The 27352-nt window shown below is 43.3% G+C and overlaps 1 protein-coding gene across 2 annotated transcripts in view; it reads right to left on the minus strand.

Annotated features, from left to right (window-relative positions):
- Window positions 1-27352, minus strand: part of bcas3 (BCAS3 microtubule associated cell migration factor) — a 258376-nt gene that overhangs the window by 2113 nt on the left and 228911 nt on the right. For both annotated transcript variants that reach the window (XM_069533987.1, XM_069533988.1), the window contains one exon: window positions 21634-21810. In XM_069533987.1, coding sequence (XP_069390088.1) covers window positions 21634-21810 — 177 coding nt within the window. The remainder of the gene's footprint in view (window positions 1-21633; window positions 21811-27352) is intronic.

The following is a 27352-nucleotide window of genomic DNA, read 5'->3' on the forward strand; positions in this document are numbered from 1 at the left end:
TCTGTTGTGACGACAGGAGATGGTTTGTCTGATCAGCTTGACAAACAGGTTGACATGATGCAGTGAAAGTGTTTGCACAAATATTCCAGCACAAATGAGCCATACTGTCACATTATGTGATGGACGTAGCACAAGCAGCTACAGTGGAAACCTGTCTACAAAGCTATCTGGATGATTCCACTGCTGTGACCTTGAGATGAACAGGGATAACGATATTAAGAGTCTTTTCAGATTTCTAGCGAAGTGATGGAAAACCACAGCGTCTTTAATAAGTCCTGCAGATGTTCAGAGGCTAATATGGATATTTTCTTTGTCACGGAGGGCACGCAGGAAGTGGGAGCTTCTAACTTTAGCCCAGGGAACCTAATACAAACCACACTGTTATTATCCAGGCTAACACGCAATGTGCCACTCTGGTGTTATCCCAGCCTGTCGCCCGCCCGCCCTCCCAGCAGCCGCCTCCTAATTCACCAACGCCACAAAGAGCAGAAGTGAAGACTGCTGGTTCACTGTGCTCTTTTGAAGGCCATGTTGGGATTCATTGGGCCAAACACTGTTGTTGTTTCTAGCAACTTCCACAATTTTTATTCAGTCGAGATATTACGGAAACATATTGCATTCACTTGGAAACATTTTTTTTTTCTGAGTAATTTATTTTTTGGTTTGTTTTTTGGAAATTTATTTTCAGTTTTTCTGACAATTTTTTTCTTTCTTCTGTTTTTCGGACAATTTTTTTTTTCTGAATTATCGAGATACTGATTAAACCAAACAAGCCAGTCATGTTTGTTTCCATTTCATCGAGCTCTCAATAAAGTTATGAATGCGTCTATTGTTTCAAAAACTCAAAAAAATTTGTCCGAAAAACAGAAAAAAAAAATTGTCAGAAAAAAAGAAAAAAATTTGTCCGAAAAACAGAAAAAAAAAAAATTGTCAGAAAAAAAGAAAAAAAATTGTCCAAAAAACAGATTTTTTAAAAAAAACAAACCCCCAAATTTTTCTTTTCAAGTGAATGCAAGACGCTTCCATGAGATATAAAAAAGAATAGTAATAATACTGCTAGCAACTGATATAGCAACTGTAATGGAAGGGTCTTATATATTTATGTCTAAAGGTATTTATTGACTTTGCCTGAGTGTTTTATTCTTTGTTATTATCTGTTATAAGATTATGTAAGAACAACAGAAAGATAACCATGAAACTTGGTGGAAGGATGTGATGATTTTGTTTTCACTGTATTTGTGAGATTTGTCAACATATTTATTGATTTCTCAGAAAAGAATTCATGGATTGTATCTGTGAGTGTGTGAAATCTGGTGCAGATCCAAATATAAATCCACATCTAATGAATTACAACGTGGTTTCACAAGGGGACCGTTGGCATTCTACGACTTATTTCTTCCTCCCGTCTCTTCTAGATATTTTTAATTCAGATACAGTTATTAAAAGTTGAAGTGTGTTTGTTTGAAATTGTGCCTCGGTGGGAATGGGGTTGTAAAAATGGTGGGACGCTGAACTGTACGCAGAAACAATACACAACTTTGTATTTTGAAAACCCGTAAACGTGCTTATTAAACGTGTCAGTCAATCACGTGTGGTAAACAAAATCCTGCAGATGCTTGTCCGGAGCTTCAGGACGCAGAAGAAACATGAATCTCACTTTGACCCCATCATTTGATTGTTGGTGTCAGACGAGCTGGTTCGTCTATTTCTGATCTGCTGGGGTTTTTTTATACACGAACAGTCTCGAGGCGTTTTCACTCAGAACGGAGCCGAACACAAAAAAAACACGCGTCCAGTGAGCGTCAGCTGTACGGATGGAAACACCTCAGTGACGAGAGAGGTCAACAATGCTCTGTGCTACAAAGTGCAAGTCTCAATCAGCTTTCATGAACACGGCAGTGGGCTCAGTGAACTTCAGTGACCTCCGGCAGAACCTTTGCGATGTGAATAGAGAGATCGGCGGCGTGAATGTGCAGCCGACGAATCTGCAGGAACGATGTGACGCTCAACACGGAGGAGAATCTCAGAGGAAAGTCCACAACCACCCAGTGTTAGCATAGTGTTGCTAATAAAGAGCTCAGTCTGCATATATGTCGTTAACCGGCTATAAAACATCGTGTCTGCATATCTGAAGCCGAGCCGTCTAATCCTGAACACTCTCTGTCTCTCACGTGTTCACACAGTATCACCGTGCACACCACAGGTTTATCTGGAGGAATATGGGTCATCTGAAATGATATCATTTTTCCAGCCACAACTGCAGGCAAGCAGAGACAAGTGCTGGAGCCACGGAGACTGAACCTCTCCTCTGCAGCCCTGTGCTTTTCTCATTTGCCAAACTCCTCGCCTCAGCTCTACTGGCGCCCCAATGCGACACCAGCGCTGTTTGTGAAGGCACGGGGAGTCTACGGCAAGACGCCGCCGTGCTTCTTTTTACCCGCCGATCATTTCTCAATAACTTGCCCTCCTTGTTTCTCACCCCACAGCCGAGCTTCCCACCACACTGACCGTAAAGTGCCGGTCCTTCGCCCACCTCTAGCCCAGCTGCAGTGTTATTGTAGGCACCGTAAGCTGCTGAACACCCCAGTAAAGCCCTAAAGGCCCTTTCTAGTGCTGCCTAATCCACCTCATTGTGTGATGACTACCAGCTATTCAACATGTCTTAACCTCTCACGCCCCCTACACAATCCCCCGGCGCTCTAATGTTGGTGATCTTTTCCTCCGGGGCTATCAGTAGGTAAAGTAATATAGTTATTTAATAGCTGGCTTTGTCCAACTTGATGTAAAGATAATGCTGTTCTGGAGGGAGGCCAGCGGGGACATGGAAACTGCTGTTGGGTTTTAAACTGATCTGAGCTGGCTGATAAATCATTTGTTGTGAAACAGCAGCTTTTCTTCACAAATGTCATTTTCAAATGGCGAAACTTATACATGTTTAAAATATGAAAGCTGAAAGCAGTATCTTGATTGTGATTATTCAGACGTCAACAGTCTTTTCTCCAGAGCCTGATTATTAGCTCATAGATTATTTCACAGGTCACTGAAAGAAAACTTTCTTGACCGAGAAAAGCTTCGTCTCAAGATACCGATCGTCGGAGGTCAACGTTTTGCCGGTGAGGGACTGTGCACGGCTGCCGGGACACCAGAGGCCACACTTTAAAAGATCCAGAGTCAGAAACGCTATCAGTAAAACTACAGTGGACACAGCTGGAGATAACAGGGGAGGTTTTTCAGGCCACAGATGGAGGGGTGGGAGGTCGTCTTGGCAGAATTGAACACGGGAGAAAAACTGACTGCTTTTGCAGACTTGTCGTTGCGCAATCCGAGACACATATAACGACACAGTGGCGAGTTAATACCTCATCAGCCAGTCGCACATACAGAGGGAGCGGTCAGAAATGATCCAGTGTGCACCCTCGGCTGCGAACAGGCCTTAATCCTCTTACACTCTCACACAAACACACACAGACGCCAGCGTACACACTTTCATTTTCATACAAACACACAGGCTAAATCTACTCTCAAATGCAAAGTACAACAAATACTTTAGCTTTAGCAAAAAAAAAAAAAAAAAAAAAAAACCTCACAGGCACGTCATGTTTTTACACCTTTGGTTTGTTACGATTTGGTTCTGAGTTGGGGAAACTGTGGCTCGACGTCCAACAACCAGAAGGTCGGCAGTTCGATCTCAGTCTCCCCCGTCTGTCCTCGGGACCCCGAATGGTCAAACCCCAAATTACCCCTCATGGAAAATAAAAAGCTGCCCATAGATCCACTGTTTGAATGAATTGTGTAACTCTGTTATTTGGCAAATAAAATGAAAATGAGGGAACCTAAATGTTGCTATTACTCCCTCACTGGATTAGAAGACTGGGTTTGTGCAGCTGTAGTAAGCACAGGTGGTATTCTGAAAACTGTAATGGATGTTTTTTTTTATGGATGTTATTTAGTTTTCTAAGAAACTGGACTTTATCCTCTCTCTCTCTCTCTCTCTCTCTCTCGTCACGTGATGATGCTGTTACGTTTCAAGACATCAGCAAATAACCTGGAGTTTGTTTTTTAGCCGTTTCTTTTATGAATGAACAGATAATGATAAGCTGCACAGTTTAACTCGCTACACACCCTGCGTTTGTCTCCACCTGCAGGGATACTGAAATGAAAAAGTGGCCCACTGGTGGAAATGATTTTTGAATCCAGAGCAATGATCACATCCCCCCCACAAAAAAATAAATTTCCTGGGAATAAAATGACAAACTTCATTACATTGTAAGGAACAAAGTCTACATGCTCGATCCCCAAATGTTGCCAGGCTCCATGAGGAAGGATAAGAGTAACTGTGGTGAGGAAATAATGACTAATGGGTTTCCAACTCAACAGGAACTGATGATGAAACCAATGGTTGGGCTGTAGACTACAGCATGATTCAAACTGGTTGGTGAAGCTGTGAGTGGGAAATAAAACTCAAGAGCTTTAGTCTGGTCGTAGTGCGTTATAACCTAAGATACAAGGTTCAACCACATAAATAATATATGTGAAATACCGTTAACATAGGGACTTACAGATGTTTTACACATGACAGCATCACTATGTGAGACCTCGCTCTGCACAATCCTTAGAAAGCTGTCCAGTTGGATGACTCAGTCCACATTAGTGGGAAAGCTCATTAACATCTACCAGAGATCATCCTGATGGACTGTGAAAAGCCAAGCTTAACACACCCTGCTGTGTAAAGGCCAGCGCACATGAATGCAGCTGGAAACACACACACACACACACACACAATATAAAGGATATCAGAAAAGATGACAGGGTTCAAACAGAGCCACATGATGGATGTTGAAACCTCTTAAAGTTTATCGTTGCTCAAATGCTCCGGATCAAGCTCAACGAATCGCTCCTGTTTGTGTTCATTCATATGTTACCTGGGAAAATATTGACAGAAGGCCCTGGTGTCGAGGCCGGAGTTTAAGTTAAAGCTGCAGTCCTTGATTCATCAACACCTCGACCGACGCTCAAACACTCCGCAGCTCTCCTGACTAATCACAGAGGCAAAGAAACGCCCTGAAGCACCTGCAACCACTCTCTAACAGCGCAGAGCCCGTACGCCGGCAGGTCCGCCGAGAGCACGTGACGGCCTCGAGCTTGACCCCCAGAGGGTAAATAACAGGCGGCAGCTCGCTCCATGAATCATGACACTCAACAGGTTGCGTGATTAAGGAACAAATGAAAAGAAAGTAAGTGATTCACGGGGCTGATTCAGGTTCTCTTCGTCTTCTCTCACCATTGCTTCACCAGGTACATATGAACGGCCACAACTTTCCCAGCAGCTCCTCATTAGAGCGTGTTATAAAGGGTGCCAACAACCGGCTGCGACACTCCCGACACCAGACGTGGGCCGCTTTGAATTAGGCCTCTAATGAAAACCTAGTGGTGACCCTGGCTTTGACTGGCCACTTACCCAGAGTGCACCGGCAGCTGCCTCAACACTGGACACGGTATGAAACTGCTTCTCTCAGACATGCACCAAAAGATAACAACTGCCCAGACTGAAGTCGAATAAACACGTGGAACAAACAAATGTGGAAAATGATTTTTGTAGATTCAGTCATACAACAAACTACACGGAATTCAACTGCAGGTAAGATACAACTCTAAAACCCCATGTGTTCAGACCAGTGACATTTAAATGTAAAACCTGACTCATGAGTTTGGAAACGATCAATCACATGCTATATGACCTCACCTGAGACTCTGGAGCACGACATATATGTCTGGACCGATCGCTTGGATAAATGGTGTTCAACCCTCCAGCTTTTCTTTCCGTCTTTTTTCTACATGTGCAACAATCACGTACGGCTCACATAAGCATTTTAAAAAAAGATAGTCATCAACAGTGAGCACATTCAAGTAGACGTACTTGTGTAAGCATTTCATGAACAATCCCACTGAAATATCCAAACCTGAACTCATGTATGTGGTTTGATGTCCTTTGACAGGGGAGGGCCGGCCTCAGCTGAAAGCCTCTGCCGGTGTTGGTGTCCACTGAGGACACTGATGGACAGCACAGCGTCAGGAGGCTGTCACTCGTCATCACATCACACATGTGACCAGCCTCACAACCACGCCAAGGTAAGGGCCGCACGAGGCTGCTGTCGAACACAGGGGGAGCTACTGTCGAACGCTGTCCGGACACCAAACGAACCATTACTATTGTTACACCTCATTCTGAGTGAAATGAAGGGCGGACTCTGCAGCTTTCTCATTACGCTGCACTTCACTTGAAGATGTTTCCTGCAATCTTACTAAAACTGTCAGGATGCCTATCCCTGCACGAGACATACTCAATAGATATTAGTTATTTGTTTTTTATTCTCAGATTTATTTCAATGATTTTCACATCTTTAACTGTATTTCTTTCTGTCCTGTCTCTTTGCCGGCATCATTACATCCTCTGTTTCGGTGATTTATGTTTCTGCAGCTCTGACCCTGCAAAGTCCATTAATACATTTCTCTGTCTTCATAAGATTCACACCGAGTCCTTCAAATACAACGGCAGCGTTGTTTGACAGAATCTCTAGTATGAAACATAGAAGTGTGTTTTCGTCCTCGTGTTGCGATCAGCGGAACGACATCATCTGTCTGGTCTCCATAAACATTTTGAATTGTGGTTTCAAGTGAAATCAGTTTCAATGATTAAAGCTTCATTGGGTTGGGACACAAAATAAACTATTTTGGTTTGCGTTAAAATAAGAAAGTATGTTTTGGGGAAACAGCTTTCTGAGTAAAATTAGTACTTAGTTAAGGTTAGCGACATTCACTGTCGTGTTTACAGAAGCAGCTGCTTGGTTGAGTTTCAGGACGGATCATGAAAATGAAAAACTTTATTTCGTCAGAGGCGAATCGTGAGAGCCGCTCTCTTCTTCTATTGTTTAATGCTATGTCACTTTCCATCCTATTTATAATGCTACAAATAGTCAACAATTTATCTGATCCAGACCAAGAGCGTCTCGTTTGTTTGGACAAAATGTTGGTCTGTTGTTTCGAGGCAGTGATAAGTCTGTGATCAAGTTACTGTGTTTTCTAACTTTCTAGACTGGCTACTGTACCTTCAGCAGTTCCTCCGTGTGCTACGGCCCTCGAATGACTAAGTGGACGATATGAGGCCAGAAGAAGTTTTGCCCTTCGAATGATTTTGGCGGCGAAATGCAGTCATGGTTGTACTACAGACACATCAGATACACACATTCACACACAAACACACACCCGTGTTTCTGCAATGTTTTTCCGGGGAACAAATGTAAAACCAGAACGGCAAACTCTCGTAGGACTCGTGTCGCCGGTAAGAAGATGAGAAAGGCTCCATTAAGCACTACACCATTGTTGTTGTGTACAGGTTCACCCTGAGAGACACACAGATACACACTAGACACACAAGAACACACACAGGCAGTGAAGGGAGCAGTCAGTGAGGGGTCGAAAGGGGAAAAGTTCAGCTGGTCAGTATGAAAGAGCAGAGTTCTTTGACAGGAGGCTTGTGGACGAGAAGCTGGATACAAAGAGCGACTTCCATTATGTATGGATTTCCTTTATATACAGTAGAAAAGCTGTTTTTCAAGGGAACTAATCTTTGATTCTTGGGTTTGAATAAACAGCTTTTTTTTTTTAAAGGGTAGAAAAAGGTCAGCTTTTAACCTCAGGTTTGACCTTTGACAATGTGCTTTTCTTTTATCGGCTGCCATGTGAAGCACTACACTTCCTTTGAACAGGTTACATGCGGGTCAAGAGAGAAGAAAATGGAAGATTAACCATAAAAAAAAACAGCGACTGATCATGAACAACCTGCGAGGATGCACAGGGTCACACACAGGGTTTGATATGAGCGATGGCCAGTGGCAAGAATCCACGTATGGATGTTAACGTGAGTGTTTAAGATACTGAGCCCCTGAAGGGTCCTGGTGAGATCTTTATTCAAGATTACTTTTCTGTTCTATCCAGAAACACTTTTGCTTTACATCCCGATACTACTTCTTCTTCGTCTACTCCTTCTGAACCTGCAAGGACAAATATCTTGAATTATTCCCAGAAAAAAAAGTCTTCTTCTAAAAGTAAAGATTCATTTGAAAAATACAGATGCTTGAACTGTCGCGGACCACTGACTAGAGCCGATATTCCAAAACCGTATTCATCCGTTAATGACCAAATGAAGAGAATCAGCCTAAATTGCGGGCTGTAATCCACTTCATCAACCAATCACCGGGCTTCCCTGAGGTTTGAAACTTTCTCTTAACCTTTTAACAGGAGATAACAACACACACAAACCCATTAGAGGCTTGAAATAGCTACCGATGTGAAAGGAAGCTCCTGCTATCTTGTGTGACCTTCCTCTCAAATGAGTCTGTTTATTGTGCTCATCATCAGGATCATTTTGACTCATTTCCTAATTACAGAATCGGACATCCTTGTATTGCTTTTGTTTGCATTTTGAACGAAGGGGGGTGGAAGAGAGAGAGAGAACTTTCCCTCTATAGCATCAACACGAAGCAGACGTTTTTCATAAACCAGTTGTTTTAATGTGGCATAATCACGGCTGAGCTTTCAGCTTGGACACGTGGATGCACAGATCTCCAATGAACAGCAAGTCTCATGCGTGTATTTGAGTATAAACGCAAAGGATGTGATATTATAAGTTGATGCTATCCATCGTCCTCTCATGAGGGTGGAGGATATGACTGTGATAAAAAGCCACAGAGGGCGGCAGCCTGTAAAATGTGCTCGCGTTTGTTAGCGCTCTCGCCCTACGTCACACAAATAAGAGCTCTGGCTAATGATCGTTGCAGAGCTGTGAGTAATTATCAGTGGAGGTGGCGTCTCGTCAGGATCTGAGTGTTTGAGAACGAGCTGCACAGATGTAGTCGATCACTAAATCACTCACGCTCTGGGAGTGAGCACTGAGATGTAGTTCGAGTAGCGGAGGCAGTAACCGTGACATCGACACTTCCATTTTGAAGTGTTGGCTGATGCTAATGTGTTGAAAATGTAATGTTGAAAATTTCTGTGATGATTCTCGGATCCATTTCCTGTCTCTTTCTCAGAATGACTCATCAGCCACAACGATAAAACCGGTAACTGGTTAAATGTTGTGGCTGATTTGTGTGTGTGTGTGTGTGTTTGTGTGTGTTTGTGTGTGTATATTCATGCACGCAGATGTGTCTATGATAGGACATTCTGTTGACAGGAAGTTCCAGAGCTGTGGAAAGCGGGCTTGGCTCATCTCCACTATGTTTCCTATCACTTATTCATGCCTCCATGTTTTATTGATACGCACACCTGAATACAGGGTCATGTCAGGAGAGTGCAAAATATACATACGAGTCACTGTGACAGGGTGTGAGCAGAATGTGTGTATACACACGTGTGCTGAGCGTGTGCACTCCAAAACACATTATCTGTTAGAGGTGTGACTGACGCGTGTGTGAACACAGACTCTCTGTCTACACTGAGGACGACACGTGCAGTCCATCCTTGATATGACGGATGTTACTTTATAATTATGCTTAATCAGAGTGTTTCATCACCGGAGGGTTTAATTTTACTGTTGCAAAAGGTAAATAAAGACAGTTTAATAAAGACGGACAGTAGACGTCTGTAACAAACAAGAGTCACTCAAGTATTCAGACGAGCACAATCACAAAACGCTTGTGCTGGTTCGTCTGGTTTCACAGATTTTAACGATGGTTTGTGTGATGATCAAGTTGGTTTTATGCTCTTTTTAAATTGTAAAAACAAGATTGAGTGTTTTTATGTAAAGCGCTAAATTGCAAACTTTTTGTTATAAACACAAAATGTGCAGGAAGTAGTGAGTAAAGTTCAAGTCCATTCAGATTGTTGGTTTCTGACATGGTGGTCTAAAACACCCGTATCAAAACGGTACGAGGTTTAACGTGCTGCTCGGCGATTTTAAAAGGACAACGCTCACAGCACACACAAGGCTTCACTCAAAAGGTTAACGATCGAGCTGGAGGAAAAAAACCAGCAGAGGTGAATTATCTTGGACTTCATTAATGAACAATGCAAGCTGCACAAGCACAGTCTGGCTGATGAACTAATATGAGAACAAATGAAGGATGACGGACTCGTGGCTTGATACGACAAGTGAGGAACTGCAATGCTATCCAACAACGCAATGATGTATTTCTGCTGCAGGAGCACGATTATACACAATCAGATGTTTTATCACGTCGTCCAAACTCCGATCCGCTCCTGTATCCTGCAATGGAAGTCACTAGTATCAGCTGGAGTGACAGTTTGGAGAAAATGGCCTGGATGCGGTTTGAGTGACGGGTCACAGCTCATGACGAGTTCATTGCTCAAGTTAGTCAGCGGAGTTAGAGACGCAGCCGAGACAACAAGTGTTTTGCTGCATGCAGCCACCGCCGCCGGTGGTGAAGCAGATTGGCTGGAGTGGATCGCCCTCAGCCACGAGTCCATTTCTGATGCTCTGCACAAAGTACGTCTCCGGCCCTCTTGTTGTCTCACAAACCCAAAACAGAAGCGGGAGCGGGGCTTTAAAAAGTGCCTCCCACCACTCTCACTATTTCCCTCTTTCTCTTTCTCGCCCTAATTCTCCCTCACTCTGTTCTCGCTTGTCCTCCTTTTCTGTGAACCCTTACAGGCCTGTGTGTGTGTGTGTGTTTGTGTGTGTGTGTGTGTGTGTGAGTGTGTGTGTGTGTCTCCCTTGAGCGAGCTGTTAAGTGCAGTCTCCAAAAAACTCCACAAAAGCCCATTTGCAGTCAGCTAGAGCTCCGCACACAACACACACACACAGACTGACACTAACACGCAAAGACACAATTTCATTCACACACAGACATCCTCACACATGTAAACACACACACACACACACACACACACACACACACACACACACCCTTACACTCGCACACAGGCACACTTTTCACACTTCCCTCTGGGCAAACGAGGCAGAGTGGCAGAAGCGAGGCCTGGGATAAATGATACAATGATATCCAGGCCTGACTTGTCAGTGGAGTTGAGAGAGAGGATGAGGAGGATGATGAAGAGGAGGAGGGGCGAGCACTGGCAGCTCTGAATACAGGAATTATTCTTCATCATCTCACACTGTCGCCGCAGATTAAGCTCAAACTTTCAACTGTGGAGAGAGAGAGAGAGAGGGAGAGAGAGAGGGAGAGAGAGATCTGGAGGAGAGGTGGGGGTGGGGGGGGCGTTCTGTAGGGCAGTTATAATGACCACACTCTGCTTCCTCACTCACCATCTCTTCTCCCAGCGCCACAGCACCATACTCTCTGGCCTCAGCCAGCCTCACATTCCCTTTTCTGTTCTTTCACTTGGTCCCTGATGTCTTCTCCCCCCCCCCCCCCCCCTCCCCTCCCCTCTCTCTCTCTCTTCCTCCCTGCGTTTGTTCTTTCTGTCTGTCACGGCACTGCTGAGTAGCTTTCAGGGAGAGAGTGCACTCATTTGATCTCTCTCTCGCTTTCTTCTCTCTCTTTGGTTAAAGCGAGGGGACAACATGGCCCTCTGGGCATTTCACAAAATGATTAACTAATAGTTTTGAGTTAGTCAAGTATCCAAGTGGTGTGTGAGAGAGAGTGTGTGTGTGTGTGTGTGTGGCCCATTGCGTGAGTACTTCAGTATGTACATTAGTCCAGCTATTGAGATCATGGCCACAGTTATGCTACGTACAATATACATCCTGCTCTACGTATATGGAAGCTGTGAGAAAGCCGTCAGCTAGAGACTGGCCATATTTATGCCAATTGAAATGTAAAAGACTTGAAAGGACGGTTGGACACACACTTTGAGTGGGCTTGTCTGATTCATTATTCATCCAGCGAGCTCTCTGGACAGACTGAAAGGACTTGGAATCAGACTGGCGTGTTGAAATCTATTACACCGAGTTCACTTGAGGAAACCAGAAGCAGACACATTCAACTCTTGCAGTGTCTCTCCCTTGTCTTCGGCATTTTTTTTTTTTACTTTTTGTAAATTTATGTAGTGAATCAGTTGCTGTTTGACCACAGCGGGTCGGTGACCTTGTGATGGAGCTGCAGTCAAGTTCATATAAACCCAGTGTAAGTGTGTCCGTGTGGGAGAGTCTGCATTCGTGATGAGTTAAAAACTAGATCACGCATACGTCAGATATGTGTCAGGAGCTGCACTAGAATGTTCCTGTCTTGAGAAATGACAAGGACTACAGGGGAAAACTACGCAAACATCATTAATGGCTGCAGCACTGATGAATTCTTCCTCTGCTCCCAACACTTTATATGAACCTTCAGCAAACGCTAACTGGTGTTTCTGGAAATTTGTGTTTGTTAGAAACACGCCTGTACATTAACAGCAGCTTCTCTGTCGAGCAAACTTCACCTGATGCATAAACTTTTGCTCAGTTGATTGATCTCAGTTATTCAGTTTCTTTTGCCGTTTAAAAAGTTGTGTGATAAAGTGACATTTGTTGAACCCCAGCCTGTCTCAGCAGAATATGAATCAGTGATATGCTTATTAAAGAACTCCATACAATTATAATGTCCCGAGGAACACGTGGAAATGATGTTGGGTGTTGAACCTCAGAACTTATTTGAATAACTATTGAATTATGGTTTCTTGTTCTTTGGTTTTGTATTGTAACTTAAGGTGTTCAATTCTAAACCGTACTCAAGAGAATTTACACACAACAATAGACCACCGAGCTTTGACCCAAACATTATCCCCGTGACCGTTCTTAATATTTGCACTGCCAGTGTTTTTCTCCTCAGTGTACGTGGGAGAGCGGTAAGAGTCGTCCAGTCTGACACTGCAGACAAGTTTATATACAAGGCTCACATGCATGTTGCTGTGGTCGGTGTGAGTGACCAGGATTCTGTGTATATGTGTAGAACCGAAGCCAGCGGACGTCTGTACTGATTGATTGGAAAGGGAGGACCTCCAAGACTGTACACCGCCGGAGCCCCTCCACTTGTCCTTGTGTGTTGTTGCTCTTATGATAGGTATCAGAGTACTAAAACAAAGCTGAATAACAAAGAAACCCAGTCAGTCGGCAGGATAATAGTGTGGCTTTGTGTGAATGGAGTATGTGGCCAATTCAAATACTGGACGTATTGTGCAACCATTAAATCACACAGCTGTCTGAACAGGCGTGCAGTCTAGTTCCCCCCGTTTACTTAATAGACCAATTAATGAGGCTTTTCTATGGAATGATTTATATAAGAGCAAAACTTAAAGAGATTATTCATTTTTATATAATTGAAAAAAATGGCGCCTTTCCTGTGCAGCGTGTTTGCACGGCTTCAGGCTATAAGACAGCACGTGCACTGACACCATGTTCAAACCAGACAATGCTGCTGTATCTGCACCATAAATATAAAAGATCATTATCACTAGATTAAAGCAATTTATGAAAGTACTTGTAGTTTCCCTTTTAATCAATATACCAGGATTTTTCAGAACTTGAGATCAAGGTAAAGCCAGAGACACTAATACACTCACACACTCACTGTGTTCATTATTCAGAACACCTGCCCTCCTGCGTATTTAAGCAATTATCCAATCAGCCAATTAGGTGGCAGCAGTGCAGTGTGTAAAAATCACGCTAACGTTAAAGTCAAGGGCTTCACTTAATATTCACATCAAACATCAGAGTGGGTGGGGGGTGAGTAACTCAGATATCCACTCTTTAAAACTGTCAGGTTCCACTCTTGTCAACCATGAACAGAAACCTGAGGCTGCAGTGACACAGACTCACCGACGCTGGACGGGATTTCTGCCGAGGCTGCAGACGGTCGAGTCACAACCTGGAGCCAACATGCCTCGTGTCAACAGTCCGGGCTGCTGCTGGAGAATATTTTTCTTCCAGCAATTATTTTCTTATAATGTATTTGTAATTGGCCATTAGCGTGGTCCTATACTTTAGCTGAACCTGCTAGCTCACCATTTACTCACTAATCACACTCTTCTCTGGATAACCTCGAGACAGGAAATGTAAATATCTGGTTTTTAACACTGAATAGAATAAACAGAGTATGTGTTTGTATTATAGCTACAAAGAATCTTTGACTTTTATTGGCTGGAGGGTGAGCATGATTTTCAGATAACGACGTAGCTCAGACAAAGTGGTGTCAACACTGGTCTGAATCATTGGTCAAAGCTGGAAGACTATTATCCTTTGTTTTCTCCTGCATAGGTAGACTAATGTTCATTTCAATTACAGATGTTGCCAACATAAAGTCTACTTCTTAGGTGTGTTCTCTAAAAAAAAAAATATTAAAAACAATTATTATTTCTGCTGGTGAGTGGCGTAACTGGGATGACAGCTCCATGTGGTGATGGATGAGAATTCAGTGTGCTGCAAACTGGTGGATACAGTGGGTGTGAGGCTTCTTGGGAAATTGGTACCAACACTTGAAATCAACTAAGATCAAAAGTCTGAGTTTATAAGTCTTTCAATCCAAATGCCCTGATAAAGAAAATGAAGCTACTTGACTTTGTCTATGATACGTGGGGTTTTCCTGCCGCTCTGGTCACGGTTATGAGACTGACCCACTGAAAGAAAATCCCCTCAGCTTTTTATCTTCTCATCAAGACAGACTCCAAATCGGGACAATAAATAGCAAAATTATAAAAACCAATTGCTGCCCGCAGAGTTTAATAATGACAAAGCAATCCTGGTGATGTAAAAATGAGTAATGAGTGATGTACTGCATTTTTCCAGTCAGGAGCTCCACACCGGTTAGATGCATACAGTAGATTACAGGCTCTTAGCAGTTGCCAGTGGCATTAAAACAATAAAGCATTATATTTGATGCGTTATTGTAATAAACAGTGCATATTCAACAAATGGAAAATGAACCCTTGGCTCAAATGGACAAACAGCGTGCTATTAAAGAGCAATGCTGTCTAGTTCTATATTGATTAGTAAATGGGGCGAGACAGAAGTAACATTGTGCTGTTTCTTTAAGACAGTTTTAAGCCAAATGCTAAAACTAACATGCTCTCATATGTTCCCAAATACAGGCACACTGGTCTAAGTCAGAGAGGAAACCCTCAATCTGTGCCGAGAGGGCCCACTAACATGTATTTCCTATTTCTAAACTTTCTCCATCTTTCATACACTTGCACACACAGCCAGGGCACCATATGGCCACAGAGCTGATGTTTTCTCTGAAGTGATAACATCAGGAGTTCAGTGGAACTCTCCCAAAGCATACATACAGTGTGTCTCTGAGCCAGAAGCATACAGTCGAGGCCCCTACAGCAAATTACCAATTATTAAGTCAGGATGCCTGTTTGGACATCGGCCTGAAAGCTCAGAGATAATAAGAACATTTTAAGGTAGTGTACACACACACACACACACACACACACACTTACTTAAGTATACAGTATATTTCACCACATGCCAGGTAGTTGATTGAATCACATTTCCACCCACACATTGTGCGTTGCATAAACACAAAGACTCGTACATAAACATACAAGTACAGTCCCTGCGTGCACATATGTGTAGCTGTGAATGGTATTGTTAAAATATACAGGCCCACACATACACTGACATGTGTGCATGTACATTAAGTACACACACACACACACACACACACAACCGTTTGTCTTTCTGTAGTTGCGGGAACACTCACTGACAATAACTTAATTCTAACTATCACCTTGAAACAGTCTTAACCCTCCGAAGGCCTCACAATGATGGTTATGAACCATTGTGCTTATAATCATAAAAAACACACGCGATACCTCAAACTCTCCCTTTGTACAGCGTGAAATCCTGACATACATTATCTCAACGCACTTAAAGTAAAATATAAAAGAGAGAACCCCACAGACACACAAACATACGTGTGCGTGTATGTATGTATGAAACTGCTGGAATTAATAATCGCGCATAAACACGTGTATGCCTGCACACGCGGAGGGAAATGCTCTCAGCCTTTTGGTGCTGATAAGGACCCCCTAAATATTTGTTTTAAGTCGGGTGTTGAGAGAGCCAGCTGAGGTCTGTGCTGCTCAGACAGTCCCACTCTTATTACTGTTATTACTGTTATTATTACTCCGTTTCTTTGAGCTGGGATCCAACAAACAAGAGTGGGCGTGGGTGGTCCCCCAGACCCTCACCTCATCAATCAACCGAACCAAACCCAACACACACACACACACACGCACAGTAATTACTAACGAGCAGTGTTGGCCCCGTGAGGACAGGATATTTAGCCTAAACCTCAGATGACTAAGTTTCACTGTACGAGCTGTAATGACAGTGTGTAGGGTCGCAGATGCAGTGTCGTCACAACAGCGCGGTCCTGGTGAAGATGTCAGACACAGTATTAATTATAATTTGAGGACGGACGGACGTTTCAAGCCGATAGGAAGCGTGTTGTGCTGCGAAGCTTGTTCTGTGGTCGAAAGGCAACAATATAAAAACTATTTCAATTCTTTTTGAAAAGTGGGATTTGATTTTTCAAAGACAAAAGTTTAAAGTCTGATTCCTGAAGCAACGGTGAGACATGATGTGGTTTCCTGGTATGAACCAGTAACTGATACTACTACTGTATTATATATATACATCAGCAGTTTATATGATTTTACACATTGATTGAATCGTATTGTCCAGCATGTAAAACATACAGTTGTCACATACTGATTAAACGTGGGCCTATAGACTGTGGCTAGACGCAATACTGGAGATAAATTAGAGACAAATATGGATTCACTTGTTCCCTAAAGCTGATTAACACGACACCAAAGAGAATCTGCTTGTAATGAACCGGTTTACATTTCCCGCTGTAAACACAAAGTGTCTGGTGTTTTTCTTTCTCTCGGAAAACACGTGAAGTGACAGCGTCGGTAATAAGCATTCAGGACCAAAGATGGAGGCAAAGTAAAAATACCCCTACCACTTAAAAATATTGTATATCGTAAACGCACATAAAAAGTGCCATTGTTCCTGAGCCCGAGCTGCTCTCGGCTGAGATACACCAGGTCGCGTTGAGCGCTGGTTCACTCTCCATATGGCTTCAATGGAATTTATGTTAGTCAGGCACCAATAAGCCAAATCTGGTTAGCGACATTATATCATTGGAGGCAAATCTAATTTCATCCCCAGTGTGTTTTAGTCGTCAGTGTCTCTCACTCCCTCTCTCTCTCCCTTCATCTTCTGTCCATCCGTCCATCTTTCTATGTGAGTGTCACCTGCCCTCCGAGCTGGCGACGCTGGGTCTTGGCCTTAGCGTGAGAGCCGTGTTGCCCTGACTGGAGGCTTTGTTTTCCCCTGTGAATCTGCGAGAGAGTGTGTCTGTGTGTGTGTGTGTGTGTGTGTGTGTGTGAGCTGGAGGAGAATGTCAGATAGACAGTGATCTGTTACATCAGCGAGCATTCCAGCTCCGAGACCCTCCGAGTGTGAGAGGACACACACAGAGAGGGGAGTCTGTCTTTGTTTGTTGTTGCTCAATTCGTCCAAATTATCATTTTGCAAAATTGTTTTTTGTGTAGATGGAAAAAAAAAAAAAAAAAAAGATTATCTCAACATAATGTGGCGTGTTGGGAACAGGTGGGCGGAGCTACCCAGCATGCTCTAAGGCAATGAGGTTGTGGACATAATTGTCATCACAGATATTACGCAATCATTTGTGTTACTGTCTTTGCCTGAGTGTTTACTTCCACAATCCCCGAGTCTGCTGCAATATGGCCGAGAAATGGATGAGGTGAACGTGTGTATAGGTGTGTGTGTGTGTGTGTGTGTGTGTGTGTGTGTGTGTGTGTGTGTGTGTGTGTCTGTGTGTGTGTGTGTGTATTCTTGTGATCTGGTTCAAGGTCGATTTTAACAGCTCCACTGTACTGTGCGTGTCTAAGCGCTGGGGCCACAGCTCCTGGCAAATGGAGCCACTGAGCAAGATACCATCTGCCTCTGCCCATCTAAGTCTCACGCCAAGACTAACAGAGACACACACACACACACACACACACACACACACACACACACACACACACACACACACACACACACACACACCATATACAGCTCAACTCACAACGGAAACACTGTAAGTGCACATATATTAACATGGAAATCCCAGCAACTATAAAGAATTAATTGAATGCCACAACTCTGGCACAAGCCTCCGTCTCTCACTGGAACCCAGAGGGGAGCGTATCATGCGTGGATCATATGTGGATGGGATGACATGTCAACTGTTGCCCTGCTCCAACTGAAAGCCAGAAGAAATCAGATCTTTCGGATTCAGGGCCAAGGAAACGTTTTTAACATTATTTGCGATGCCTGTGTTAGAAGAACCATAATGGAAAAAAAAAAAAAAAAAACCTGAATGAAATGCCTTGTGGTCCACATTTATTCATCTATATCTTGAGGTCTGGGGTCTGAAGACGGATGGGGCTGTCGTCTAGACACGGCTACGATTTGGTAAGAGTTTTATCAAGCATGAATTCTTATTATGGTGTGTTTAGATTTCATCTTGGACTATTTAGATGAATCTGACTGCTGGAGAGGTTCGGGGGCTGCAGACAGCCAATAGACACATTAGACATATTACAACACTGTTGGATTTGTTCAGCTTACTTTCCGAACCAACCCATTTTCTTTTTCGGCTCTTGCTTGTTCTGAGGCGGAGCCAAGCAGCCTGTGATGACTGCGAGCTTTTCACTCTGAAACTGAAACTTCTAAAACTCAAACAAACGAGTTAAAGCTTTATTTCACTCTCCAGACTGAAAATCTCAGTGTTCAGGTTTAAATTAGTGCAAATTACAATATGCATAAAACAAATTACTCATTTCTGCAAATGTTATGAAACCACTTAAGTCACAATCTCTTGAATAATGGTAAAAGACAATCTTTTAAATTGAACACAAGGTTATTACAACATTTTTGTGCTAATGTTTTATTCCAATCTCGATGTAAACAGAGATTGTTTTTTTTAATTTACTTTCCTTTATTTTTAAATTCTTTCAGTCAAATCCTCGGTTAGTGAATATTTTTTCTTTCAATGCACTTTATGTGTTTGATATTTTACTCCTCTATATATTTTTTACTTACTTCTGCTACTAAGACACTTCAGTTCTCCTGTGTGGCTCATTGCACATCATCTGATCCTCTAAGTTAAATGTTTATTTTGTGAAATTAATTTGTTTTTAATATTAAGTATTTTGAATTTCTTTAGTTTAAAGATTTTGGTTAATAACCATTTCTTTTAGATAATAATAAGATTCTTTTTTATTTTCTGTTGTTGTTTTAGAACCACAGTCAGAGAACCATGGAACGATGAATTTTGGGATGATGCTCATATCCATCAGTGTTGAATCTTATCAAATCAGACTACACGACATATTAAAGTAGTTTCTCCCAAATAGCAAAAAGCATTTGCAGATACTTCCGGTTTTGTTTTTCCAGGTTTTGAAATTTCTGTATCAGCAATTTCTGCCCTCCGACCAAAAACAGTAAAGGTGAAGAGATTTATGAAAATATAAAACAATGCAAAATAGAATTTTCTAGACCCCGAGTCCTCGTTATCAATAATCAATGAAATATACCGTCAATTGTTTTCATAGGAACTAACTGAAAATTGGAAAGCTGTTGCGAACTGTACCCGTCCATCACACTGTGACCAAGATGGACAACTCTGAGAGAACAATTTTTTTTATTTCTCATAACATGCCAACTCCTGACCGTCCATGTCACTCTCCACCTCACAGCAGACAGGAACATTTCCTTTATGTTACGACGCAGAAGTGCTGTGCTATTAGATTAGCCTACAGAGACTGAAGCCTCTCTGTCTGTATGAATGAATGGAGGAACCAGCAAGTCCATCACATTCCCTGTGGATGATGTCTTCAGCACAGCTCAAGGCTAAGGATAGAGAGAGAGAGAGAGAGAGAGAGAGAGAGAGAGAGAGTGTGTGTGTGTGTGTATGTGTGTGTGTTTGTACACATGTATCATGGGTGTATTTTGATGTAATATGATCAGTAATGAATTTTGTGTTGCATTAAAGGGGTGGAGGGGGCGATGGGAGTCGAGATGCAAGGCGATGGAGGGAAGAAGAACAAGAGCAGACTGACTGCTAGTGTCCGGGAGTCTCCAACATCTAATCTAATGAAGAAACACGGGGTGGGGGGGTGGATAGAGTGATGAGAAGAAAGAGAGAGAGCTCCACAAATGAGGTTAAGTCCTAAAGGAGGAGATGGGAGGGGGGGGGGGGCTTCTAGGCTGGATATGGCCGGGGATGGTTGGGGTGGGTGATAGTCGATGCTAAATCCATTAGGGCCTTGTGAGCTCCCCACTCCCCTACCCCAATACCCCACCCCTAACCCATCCCCCCACACACATTTAAATCAAAGGAACTCTTGTTCACTTAGGGGGGGGGGGGGGCACTGGCGCTTCCTAAATGAGTTAACCATTTGGACTGTCAGGGCCAACGGCATGTCTGCTGCACACACACACACACACACACACGAACGAACGCTTGTATGCACGCACGTACACATGCAGGCAGGAAGCCTTAAAGTAAAGCAAGGTGTGTGCACACACACGAGCCGCTTTTGTGATCTCATAGACTATATTTATTTACCAGGTGACTAAGTTTAACTCTAACCATAACCAATACTTGCCTAACCTTACACACACACACACACACACACACACACACACACACACACACACACACACAATACCCTGTTTCGTGGTTATGAGCTATAGCAGGACAGGTCAAGCCCGTCTTTCTTCATTTGACCACGAGGACTCACCAACATCACGGCCTGTGTCCTGTCTTGCACCTGGATCTGTCCCTCGCCATGTTCTGTCAATGTGTCTGACACTCAGGGCTCATCTCATCACGTGTCTTGTCATTTTAAACTTCTACTAAACACAGTTCCTCTTCGGTGTTGATGAATAAATGAATGCAAATTGAAAAGTTTGAAGACAGTGCATGTTTTTTTTTTTTTTTTTAATGATGTGGTGATTGAAGGAAGTTTCTTTTTAAACATTGATCAGTGATCCACATGATAGAATTCTCCTCACTGACAGGTGCTGAACTGAGTATGTGGAGAGTTTGGAAAGTGTAAGTTTGAAGTGTTTTTACAAACTAAGACTGTGGACTCTCACATCTCAGGTTTATTACAGTATCTCTATCTCTATCAACCGCTTTCAGTTTAACGACCATGCTGCAGAATCACAGTTCAGCTGTAAATAACCAGAGCTGAAACAAGCTCACTGTGGCAGCATCATCCGCATTTCCTCTGGATCTCAGGAGAACGTTGAGTAACTGATCTAAAGTTGTAATCGGTTTGAGATTCTTCCCCCAGAAGTCGTAAACAGAGAATGAAACAAAAGAACTTTTATGCTTGTGAACGTGTCTAAAGGCGTTTTCAGACATAACTGCGGAGAATTGGATCTGGAGCGCACAGTGGTGGACCCCCTGCTGTGCACTGTGGGCTCTCACTTGGACATTTGCATACATACACCTCCTCGTGAGAAACTGTGGAGCATCTCCGGAGTTCAGAGCAGGTCTGTTACATACTTGTAAGTCTACATGCATGTGTGTGCTCAAGAGAGTGAGTGAAATTGTGCGTTGTCCTTTCTCCACTGACCTGTAGCAGATCCTACGATATCCCTGGAGGGGGACTCAGACATGGCGTCCGCCAGTCTCTCCCGCAGGCCTTCGTCGCTGGCGTCCGCCGACCCGATGTTGTGCCGCGGCACGCCAAAGCTTTCCGGCCAGCTGCCACACACCTCGAGCAGGGTCACACCACGCCCATCAAACGTTCCTGCAAACAGACACACACACACACACAGAGGGTTAATGTTTGTTTACCAAATGGATTGCAACAGTAACAGCTGTGCAAGGTGAGCATTGATAAAATCTAGCGATGCCCTGAGCTGATCGGCAAGATCAGGACTGGATCTGATCCCAGAATGTTTGACTGAATGGACGAATCCTCCACCTATCAGCTGCTCCGAGAGCTGCAGGGGTGTGGAGCCCATGTTAGCATCCTTCAACACGAAGAAACTGCTTGGAAAGTATGTGCATATGATTGTGAAATCCTCATCAAGAAGATGTGTCAAAAAGGGACAAATACAAAAGTGCACGTTTTGCCATCCAGCTTAGAGTTTAGACATTTAACCAGGAGATGTAAAAAGATGAGCTTTTAAAGATGATGGTCAGCGCATTAGCAAGATATGCTCCGATATAAGCGTCAGAACTTTTCTATCTCTTTTTACAGAAAAGCCGGTTTAACAGAATTGACTTTCCATTGCATGTGTTTGCACTACTGGTCATTTTAAAGTAGGATTCTCAGACACTTCTATCAGCCGAGCATTTCTCCCCCAGCACAACATAAATGAATTTACTACACACAAACTAGCTTGTAAGCACAACACAATCTTCATGCCTGTCAAAGCAAATCCACCCAGACCTACACTGTCTCTTAATCTCCTCTCCTCTCTGTCTGCCATAATTTCTACAATCAGAGAGATCTTGTGCTGTGGAGCCAGCGAGTCTGCAACCTGTCTCTCTCTCTCTCTCCCGCTCTGTGTTTGTGTGTGATAAGCTGGTCAGGCAGGCAGGCACGCACACACTAAAACAACTGGTTTATTCTATTAGTGTGTTCATTTGACTCGGCCCCAGTGCCTGCGAGCACCGCGAGGTGATGAAGGCAGAAAAGGGTGATTTAGCGGCGGTGTTGGTGAAGTGCTCCTGTGACTCAGCACGCTGGAGAGCAACAGTACAAACACATGACCTCACGGCTTGAGTTCTAGCTTATCATCGGCATCGGCTCAGTTCTGCGTATCAGCATCTCTCCCCTCGTTAACACCCAGGAAATATGTGACAGACAGTGGCGCACAGGAAACGGCCGAGCCAAACAAGCACACAACTTTCGTGTTATCGTTATGACGACGAATGTTCTCTGGTGGGAAAAGCAGCACAAACACTGGGGGGGGGGGGGGGGTTATACAGTCTGCGTATCCAGCGCAGAGGCAGACATGTAGCCTAGCTTAGCACAACAGAGGCCACTGCCAGTCGTTGGAATATATAAAAAATACAACTGAAGCACCAAACCACTCTCTCACATTTCATCGACATGTTTGCTAACAAGAGAGTCGGTCACAAGCTGCAGAGGAGAAAACTGCTGCTTCTCTTTAATGGCTTGTAACTTCCAAAGCATGTTGTACTTCTGGCCACACCCCAGTCAGTGACATGCAGCCCGTGTTGCCTTTGATACTGATAGAAAACACATGTTGTGACATCACTCGCTGGGTCGGGGCCAGAAATGCTAATTCTGGATTTGGTGTGAAGTTATAATAAATCAGAGGAGGAACATCAGGGAGGTGGCATGAGTGGGAGACTGTACAGTACACTGTATATTAAATACACACACACACACACACACAACATGAAAACATAAAAGTTTTACTGTAAGAGAAAAGTAAATGAACAGTTTGGATAAAGGATAAAAGCTGAAAAGATGTTTTAAGAAGAGTCCCGTTCCGATTAACACTCAAAGAAACCAGAATCCCGAAAGGATGGTGGGTGGGCCGTGCTGTGAGCGTGGCTGAGTGCCAATACTGTTTGGTTACAAAGCTCTGCATTTCCCGAGCAGTCAAACTAAGGCCCAGTTTCAGAAGGTGCTGTTTCTCTGTTGCTTTGATTGCTTTGATTCTTTCACAGTATTTATATACAAAGGCACATGAATTTGCTTTGATAATTAAAAAAAGACATGAGACCTTTTGAGGATTTCAGTGAGAGAACTGGGAAATTAAATCCTTATTTACACTGATAGGAATCAGAAATATGTAAAAATTAGACATCTTGTTAAAGTCACTTGGTAGAGACAGACTTATTTACATATTAGGTTTCTGAACTAGTTGACTAAGCTGCTGAGCTGCTGCTGACTCTGGGTCACTCTCTCCATCGAGTTCTGCTGTGTCTTATGTTTCCTACTCCTGCAACAAATTTATCTCTGATCTGATAAAAAACATTTCTTCGGAGATTAACGATGAATAAAATGAAAGTACACAGTTCGAATATACTCACACAACTGTAGTCTTCATGAATTCCCTTATTCGTTACCACAGAGCTTCCTTGGTCAATGTTTGGCACTTGAAAATTAATCATAGGACTTGTTGGAAACAGAAAGTTTTGCTGGAAAAAGTCCCCCCCCCCCCCTCTGGTGAGAGTGGATACGCACACGCACACTCTCACACACACACACACACACACACACACACACACACACACACACACTGGGACACTTCCCCACTTGTCTTGTGGGTGTCAGTAAAACCCCAGTGAGACGACCGGATGACTTCAAAGGAAAAGGACAGTAGAGATCCTCTCTTCATGGAAAGATCAGCCTCCACAATCTGTCCCCGAGTCTGTGTCTGTCTCTGAGTCTGTGTCTCTGAGTCTGTGTCTCTGAGTTTGTGTCTCTGAGTCTGTGTCTCTGTGTTTGTGTCTCTGAGTCTGTGTCTCTGAGTCTGTGTCTCTGTGTTTGTGTCTCTGAGTCTGTGTCTCTGAGTTTGTGTCTCTGAGTCTGTGTCTCTGAGTTTGTGTCTCTGTGTTTGTGTCTCTGAGTCTGTGTCTCTGAGTTTGTGTCCCTGAGTCTGTGTCTCTGAGTCTGTGTCTCTGAGTCTGTGTCTCTGAGTCTGTGTCTCTGAGTTTGTGTCTCTGAGTCTGTGTCTCTGAGTTTGTGTCTCTGAGTCTGTGTCTCTGAGTCTGTGTCTCTGTGTTTGTGTCTCTGAGTTTGTGTCTTTGTGTTTGTGTCTCTGAGTCTGTGTCTCTGAGTCTGTGTCTCTGTGTTTGTGTCTCTGAGTTTGTGTCTTTGTGTTTGTGTCTCTGAGTTTGTGTCTCTGAGTTTGTGTCTCTGAGTCTGTGTCTCTGAGTTTGTGTCTCTGTGTCTCTGAGTCTGTGTCTCTGAGTCTCTGAGTCTGTGTCTCTGTCTTTGAGTTTGTGTCTCTGAGTCTGTGTCTCTGAGTCTGTGTCTCTGAGTCTGTGTCTCTGTGTCTCTGAGTCTGTGTCTCTGAGTCTGTGTCTCTGTGTCTCTGAGTTGGCTACATGCAGGAAACCTGGATAGATATTGAAAGTTGAGTGGTAAACACAAAGGCAACTTGACAAGACCAGTATTCAATTTCTGTCCAGACTACAAAATCAGAGATAAATTGAATTATAGTATTTTATTATTATTTGTTTATTTGACAGTGTAGCAATTTGCTAAATTAGATTTAAGGTAGTAAATGATCGGAATTCATTTCAGGTTACTGTCTTGAATTCCCTGAGAGCCTGAGCAGGATGTGCTTTAATTCTACCATCCTGCATATTTATACATTTATCAATCTGTGTGAACCGAACGAGTTGGTTTCATGCAGGCAGGTAAAGAGTTTGCCAAATGGTCAGCTGGAGGTTTTAGCATGTTGTACCTTGATAAGCAGCGAGCCACACTTCACTCTGTAACAATAAGCTTTCTTGTCCAGATCGACCTTTACCGTTACAAAATTCAATTCAGTCTACACACACAGACACACACGAGGCCACACACAGACACACACACAGACACACACGAGGCCACACAGGCTCTCATGGCCAGCTTTGATAGAAGGCCTGCTGGCACTAAAGAGGAGTCCTTTGAAAAATCAATCCAACACACACATACAGACTGCTTCTGAAGTGCAGCAAAGTTATCAGGAAGCTAAGCCATTGTGTGTGTGTGAGTGATTGTATGCTTTTGGAGGCCAGTCAGTGTTATCACAGTAGGGAGCATGGAGGCCCGTGCAGCCTCTCGCCCCAGCATTAGCACCTGTCACTGGCCTGCAGCGGAGCTGAGACTGGCCAGGCCTCGGGGTACACACACACACACACACACACACACACACACATGTGCACGCACACGGTAGTCTGCTCCCTGATAGCCGGTAAGCCATGCAGATCAAAGGTTCTGACTGCCATGGCTTTTGTGGATGATAAGAGCTTGGCAGAAGGTTAGGAAGAGCTTTAGGTTTATCAGACCAGGCTTTGACCAATACGGGTATTTGAGGTCCGATACTGATTACTCTAGACTAAAACTACCTATCGCTGATAGTTGTTGCCAGTGTTAAATAGTTTAAAATATTTTTTTTAACTGTCAAAATCTATTTGGTTTGTCCGTTCATAATCTTGCTCTGGACATTTTTGAATTAGTTTATATGTAGAGGTTCTAAAACTGTATAAAGTAATAAAATACCCACAAATGTCAGATTGGATTAGTCAAACTCAGATTATCTTATCAATAACTCACTAATATTGGCTTGTAGGTCATCTGATACATAGAGTAACGGGAGTTCATTCTTTTGAGATACAATTATATTTTAATTTCTCATGTTCTAGAGCACTGAATTCAACTGTCCTGTCCGTACCAGCCCGAAAGAGATTCCTTCTAAACACGATTATAGCAGAAGTGATGAGGGACAAAATCCAAAGTCCTCCCTCATGTGAAAATAGATTCTTAAATTTAGTTAAAGTTAATGTGAGGCTTCAGCAGTTCAACAAATTAGGTCAGTATCTTCCAAACTTATAGTTCACTATAGTCCAAACCTCTTTGTGTCCACTGTTCGTCCATTTTTTTTTTCCAGCTACATATTTTATTGCTCCTCATCTTAACGAGGCTACACACGGCGGCTCCGTTCTATGTGCTGTGTGCATCAGTTGTGTTTTCACGACTGTGTGCTGGGCTCTAAATGCATCTGAATGGAGGATGACCTACACTGAAAACTGTGCCTGGAAGCAAACTGCATTCAGACAGAGTAAAGCTGCAGCCTTCACTTTGCAGTATGTGCATGTATAACATGAATAATGACAACAGTAGAGGGAATAATTCAGTTTCTGCAAATGGAAAGAGTAACATGTTTATTTCTAGCTTGATCTTGTGAAATGGTTCAAAGTTACAGATTTAAAATAACCTTATTAACACTGTCTCCTGTGGAGGCAATTTAATGTTTCTCTCCCAGGCAGCAAATCGTGTTGGCTGATTTTCTCCTTTGATTCTTTTTTATTTTCTGTCTGTAAACCTTTGGAAATGTGAGCATGAATAGTTGTCAGGAGGAGGAGGAGGAGGAGGAGGAGGAGGAGGATTCAAAATACACCCTGGATTGTTGTTTTTCCCTCCATCATGTTAAAACCCAGCTGGATTAAAAGCCACTCTCCACCCAGCTGTTAGCCCCCACGTACTGGCCCTACTTATCCCTCCAGCCAGCGCTACTTTCCTTAAAGATTTAATCACACTGCAGCAGGATGTGTGTGTGTGTGTGTGTGTGTGTGTGTGTGTGTGTGTGTGTGTG

This window comes from Paralichthys olivaceus, chromosome 11 (assembly GCF_024713975.1).
Source record: "Paralichthys olivaceus isolate ysfri-2021 chromosome 11, ASM2471397v2, whole genome shotgun sequence".
Lineage (NCBI taxonomy): Eukaryota > Metazoa > Chordata > Actinopteri > Pleuronectiformes > Paralichthyidae > Paralichthys > Paralichthys olivaceus.